The sequence below is a fragment of the Rhamphochromis longiceps genome, linkage group LG5 (assembly GCF_057381845.1).
Source record: "Rhamphochromis longiceps isolate RC_006_pf linkage group LG5, R_longiceps_female_GT1.1, whole genome shotgun sequence".
NCBI lineage: Eukaryota > Metazoa > Chordata > Actinopteri > Cichliformes > Cichlidae > Rhamphochromis > Rhamphochromis longiceps.
Genome location: NC_140561.1, coordinates 12,969,532 through 12,975,531, shown reverse-complemented (window position 1 = coordinate 12,975,531; position 6,000 = coordinate 12,969,532). Strand labels below are relative to the sequence as shown.

The 6,000-nt window shown below is 42.7% G+C and overlaps 1 protein-coding gene across 1 annotated transcript in view; it reads right to left on the bottom strand.

The window, feature by feature from the left end:
• Positions 1-2,664: 2,664 nt before the first annotated feature.
• Positions 2,665-6,000, bottom strand: part of eogt (EGF domain-specific O-linked N-acetylglucosamine (GlcNAc) transferase) — a 76,301-nt gene continuing 72,965 nt past the window's right edge. The window contains exons 12-16 of the mRNA XM_085405924.1: positions 5,531-5,599; positions 5,119-5,180; positions 4,854-4,973; positions 4,281-4,383; positions 2,665-3,982 (exon numbers count right to left, since the gene is read on the bottom strand). Of these exons, the coding sequence (XP_085262050.1) occupies positions 3,836-3,982; positions 4,281-4,383; positions 4,854-4,973; positions 5,119-5,180; positions 5,531-5,599 (501 nt within the window). The 3' untranslated portion in view covers positions 2,665-3,835. The remainder of the gene's footprint in view (positions 3,983-4,280; positions 4,384-4,853; positions 4,974-5,118; positions 5,181-5,530; positions 5,600-6,000) is intronic.

Below are 6,000 nucleotides of genomic sequence, written 5' to 3'. Positions count from 1 at the left end.
TGTTGCGCGACAAGATGGACTCAGTGTCCGCTGAGGTTGTTTTTTTAATTGTATTTTTTGAGGTTATGGCTTTTTTTTTTCTCTTATTGCTTCTTTAAAATTTATACAAAAATGAACCACGCGCCGTGAACCACATCATGAAGCATAGGTAATCTCAGGCACCTTCATCTGACACTGCCCTAAGCACCTTGGGACCATTTTTGCCCCCTGTGTATAGAGTGAGAAAGTCCAGTGTGTTGCTTTGAACCGATTAATCTTTGCTTGAATCTATTACAAATCGATCTGTCTGGCTTTGAACTGAGAACAGATTAGACATTGATGTAGGTTTGCAAGGAGTGAGGTACATGCAGCACTTTTACTCGCAAGATCCAGATAAAAAACATTAAACCGAAGCAAGTTTCCTAGTTTCAGCACCACGGAGAGCGCCAGACGCACTGCATACAAATTCAGCGAGTTGGACAGCTCCAGACTGTTCCGGTGTTCCGTCACCGGGCTTTTCTGTGGATTTACTTTGCTGTCAAGCGGCTAATCCACTTTGGAGATAAAAGTGGTTTAACGGTGTAAATGGTAAGTAAAGGAGGGGGCGGGAAAAAAGTTGATACTATATCCTGTTTGTAGCGGCAAGTGATTGTATCTACAGTCCTGAACCCGTGTGTCCCAGTGGGGATCTGAGGCCTTTTATCTTAAAGTGAGGCAGCTAATGGATGCAACAGCCCACAGCACTTATCTCATCTATCGTTCGTCAGAGGGTCAGATAGTATAAAAGGAAGCTGCATCATGTGGACCTGGCCACTTTTCTGGAAAGCGCCGAATGGTGTGAAATTAAATTTCCTTGCGTTTTACCTCACATTGCATTTAGAGATTTCAAAGTCACCAGATTTATTTTTCCTAAAAAAAAAACAACAACAACAAAACAAACCGTTTTGGCGTTTAAGCTAACATGAAATGCTAAAGGTCGCAGAAATGACCTTCTGTGTTGTGGAAAAAGTAAGAGTATATGCTTGAAGGCCTCCTGGCATGTCATGTAAAGAGAGAGACCAGGGTTATAGGATATCGTTTGGAATTATTCCACCCCCCACCCCCACCCCAATAACAGGGGAGAAAAACATTATGGAAATGTCTGTTCATAACTTGAGGAATATTTCTTACTACTTGATCGATATTCCTGCATTAATCCTGCTGAAATGCACTGTTTTTTCTGGTGTGGGCACGCCTGGAAAAGTGGCCATGGTAAGATGAGCGGGCTGCAATTGATTTGTCTGAGTTCGGCGTGAGAAATGTTTGTCTTTTGAGATATATTAGACTATGCTAATGATCGTGCTGCAAATTACAGCAAGAAATGGCTTTATGAAAGAATGAAGGACTGACGGCTCAGACGTGATCCAATCGCTTTGTTTGGAATTCCATCCAGTAATTAAACCTCAGTCTTTATTTGAAATCGCTCTCATCATCTTGACGCTATTATTAATTCTCACTGAAGAAAAAAAAATCCACATTTTCATGACGGGGAATAGCCGTAATGTGCATCCTTAGAAGTCTGAACTGAAGCCTAAGGTAGAAAGGCAAGACCTGACAGGCAAGAGAAGGAACCCTGAACAAAAGCTGTCGTGTGCGCACACATAGGGAAAGTTTTACGTACTTGTAACTTTCTGCAGTTTATCTCATGCTGGAAATTATTTGGGTGACCGAGTGCGCCTTCTCTTCCAGGCAGACGATCCATTTTGAATGCGCTTTGGTCAGTTTTGCGCTAAAAAACCATGACTTACTCATCGATTCGCAGCGGTCATGAAGGTTAATGAAAACAGACATCCTGGTTCCTCTGCTTTTGATCCCCCTCTGCATCAAGATTCTTCATTTCTTTACGAGGTCACTGGCAGTAACCCGAGCAGGGCCATAAATAGTGTCCATCCCAGACAGGCCCGGTGTCTGTCAATACTCTGAAAGTTCAGACACAACATCCGAAAAGAACACGCAGGAGAACGACTGCTGACAGCAAACTTGGGATATTGAAGCAAACGCTTTTGAACAAATATCGTCTCTTTGTGACCCACTGGGTACGTTTGTGAATAAATTATTCTCGGTGTCTACACCGTTGAACCAAGTCTGTCAGGAACGATCACACAGCGCAGGCTGGTGATTTGGCCTCATGTGTGGTGTTGTACTGCCCCCATGTGGCCACGATCCGTCACGCGGGTACTTCGGGTAGTTTTTGAGGTCATCCAGATTTATTACGGTGACAGTAAAAACTGAACAAGTGCCCTTTTGCGAGGAGCCCTTTCCCTCCTTAGACCTGAACTCAGTAAAATAATGAAACCCACAGCAAAGAGCTGTCTGGCATCAGCAAGAACTGGCAAGGCAGAGGCTTCAGTTTTTCCCTCCAAGGTCAGACTTCAAAAGATGATTGATTAAATTAAGATGAATTAAATCTCTGATGCCTAATATGGCCTACATAGACACAAAGATATGCTTCAGCATGTTTTTTTTAAAATTATTTATTTTAAAATTTAACACAGCTCCTGAATATGAAATTGCCCGCAAGTCTAGGAAAGCCCCAACCAAGTGTCTGACTCAGTCCAACACAGTCTCATGGATAAATAAAACATCAGGCTCAGAGGCCAAGAAATATGAACATTTTCTTGTGATCGCTCAAAATACTCCTGTGGATAGCACCAGACTGCATGCAAAGTGTCATTCCAATTCAGACAAATTTATCGTAAAATACAAAACTAACAGCATTCAGAAGTCTCTGGAAAAGGTAACAGATAATAGCAGCACTCTCATTATTTGACCATAACGACACTTTCCTTTGGTAAAATGCAAAGGGATTTATAATGAAAAAGGCATTGGCATCAAAAGGTATTCAATCAAACCAGCACAACATATTTTTAAATAATAAATGTGACAAATATTAAAGAAAACCAGGTCAAATTTAAATAAAGATCTAGCAGCAAAGAGTAGAGCTGCAAAGCCAGTTAAATATTTTTGCTTTTCATCCTAAAACAGTCTTTATCAGTATGTTTGGAGTGTTAAGGTTTACATACACATACATCCTAACATACAACATACACATACGTGTATGCACCGTTACTGTTCTAAATACTATTCCTGCATTTAAACACACAAACATTAATACTGATACAACAGAAAATACATCATGGCAGTAGGGAACACACATGCTGTATCTTACCATTTAGACTTCTATGTGTTTGGGATGAGATTGTAACTTAAAACCACGATTTCAAAATGTCAGACTACAACTGGATGTGTCAAATTGGATGTGAGAATCCAGCATGTGAATACTGTTCACCGTATTAGACTGGTTTATGCAGGATGTGCGCAGAAATTCTAGCGTGACTGTCAACAACTCTAGAGGCTCCCGTCAACGTGACACTGATCAAATGGGACAAGATGTCGCATGTGAAGGAATGTCGTAACAGCTGCTCATTTGCTAACTCTGGCGACGTGGAATGAAGCAGACGCAGGGAGGTAATGAAGAAGCATAGGACACATCTTATTGCTTTCCAGATGGTTCCACTACACACGCCTAGTCCTTTAACTGATTTGACACTAATAGAGCTAGTGAAAGCCATTCAAACTCGAGCTGTCCGCCATACTGTTTTCATTCATCCAGACCTGTCAATGCAGCAGATAGTAGGTGACAAAAAACCCGCTGCACCACTGTGATTCACTGGTAAATGTGGCAACCTTTCAAGATACCTTAACGATTACTCTGCCAATGTGAAGTTTTTTTTCCCATCACAGAAAAAAGCAGGTTAAAGTTTAGAGTTCTTCAGCAGCCAGATGTCTGCGCCCCCTCGGTCCACTCACAGACGCTCTAGAGTTCATCACGAAGGGCACGGCGCTGCCATTTAGGATGGTGCGTGACATAATCGGCTGCCTCCAGCACAAGGCGCATGAACTCCTCCACATCAAAGGAGTAGTTGGTAAACTTCGGATGGTCCCCAAGGGTGGGATGGTGACCCTGAGAGAAGCATTAGAGAGGATGTGTGAAACACAGAAGCACAGGAGAAAGACAACATAAGAGCATAGGCGTGTGTGTTTACACGCTAACCTCACTGTTACACGAAGAGGACAAAGATGTTATATAAGTACGAAATGAAGTCTTTACATTTGTTCTGTTGCACCAATAACTGCACATAATTCAGTGTGCACATGTGAGGTTAAGTGTGTGTACACTTATGTTACACAGGTGAGATGAATTACCAAAGCTGCTGCTGGGGTACTGGGAAGCTAATGGCGTATACAGGAGTTTCCCCTACCTTGTCCTGTGGGAGCACTTTGTCCATTTTCTGCCAAGTCACGTATCGAATGCCCCGCAGCCGAGCCAAATCTCGATAGCAGCTCTCATCCTGACAGTTATATCTAGGAGGGACGGATGCAGACACTTTATCTCTTGCTCGCCTCGATCTGCCTCTCTTTCCCTCGTTCTAGCTCAATTTCTCTCTCTCTGTCTCTCTTTCTCTATGCACACAGTGCTTCTTCCTTTGTGTCACCCTCCAAAATCTACACCCAACTCTCTCTATGCTTCTACACACACACACACACACACACACACACACACACACACACACACACACACACACACACACACACACACACACATTTCAAGTAGCTCCTTTGCTGAGGATTGCCAGGTGTGATGACGAGCTGCTTAATTAGACAGTATTTCACAGTCATATACCAAGTGGCTGAGGGGTACTTTGGACAGAGCAGGCTGCAAAACAAACTGCTCTCCCCGTGCCTGTGCTCCACCTGGCTTTTACTCACACATACACACAACTATACACACATGCATGTGTACAGCTGACACACAGATGGACAATGTCACTCACAGCTCAAAGATGACAGACCAGTCAGGGAGGAAGAGGAGGTGGGTGAGACCAGCCCCGTGCATCCCTATAAAGATGTCAGAGTTGTGGGTGATCCTCAGCTGCTCCAGGAAGGGAACATCCCTGAAAGACAGACAATGAGTTACACATCAGTCATTGTGACTGATTCCTTTATTCTTACACACAGCTGTATAACAATGTGTGGTGACCAATGCTGAGCAGCACTGAAAGCTTCCTAGACTCGTGTAGCCAGCGCTCTATAACTCACTTGTATTTGTAGTCTACCACATTGACCTCCAGTGAAGGCACAGTCTTGAGGGCATTTACCAGCTGTAACAACAACAAAAGAACAGGTTCTGTGATCAATGAGACAGCAAACAAATACAGACAGTGACAATATAAATCACAAGCCTTGTTTTTTACTCATACTTTTTATAACAAATAAGATTTTAAATAGGCACTTAACAGAGGTGGGCAGTAAATCGATAGCTGAAGGAGGAGGTGTGAGGGAGTTGTATAAAGTAAAGACAGAAATGTAAAAGAGACAGAAGACAAAGAGAAAGAAAAAGGAGGACAAGCGGTAAGAAAACAGGAGAGTTCTGTGCCGCCTGTCCTGCAGAGTGAAGAACAGGTACAAGGAAGAAAGAGACAAAGAGAAGGGCCAGTGGTGCTGGACTCACCTCCATTTGGTTTAGTATCCTTCTGTATTCTGTGCTGCGTGCAAGCAGGGTGACACGAACACGCCCCTCCTGGAAACAGCAACGCACCCAATAAACAATCAGCCAAGGACAAACAAGAGATAGACAGCTGGGAAAACATGGTGCTCATACAAATTAACGCACTTACAGCGCAGTGGATAATCTCAATAGCCTAAAATCACGTTTAGAGTCCAATTTTTAATGTGACAATGAGATTTTTTTTCCTGAAATAATCTTATTAGTCCAGACAGCCAGCTTAGGGATATTTCTTTTCACGGTCTACTACTGCCATCTTGTGATCAGAAAGAGTATTTAGACTTTTGGAGGGGTCACAATCTGTAACATACTGTTAAACAGTAAGGGCCCTTCATTAGCTTATCATCAAAATAAATGCAGGAAGTTCAAACCAGTGAAATAATCTAAATACAAAAAAACCAAACTATTATACCTCA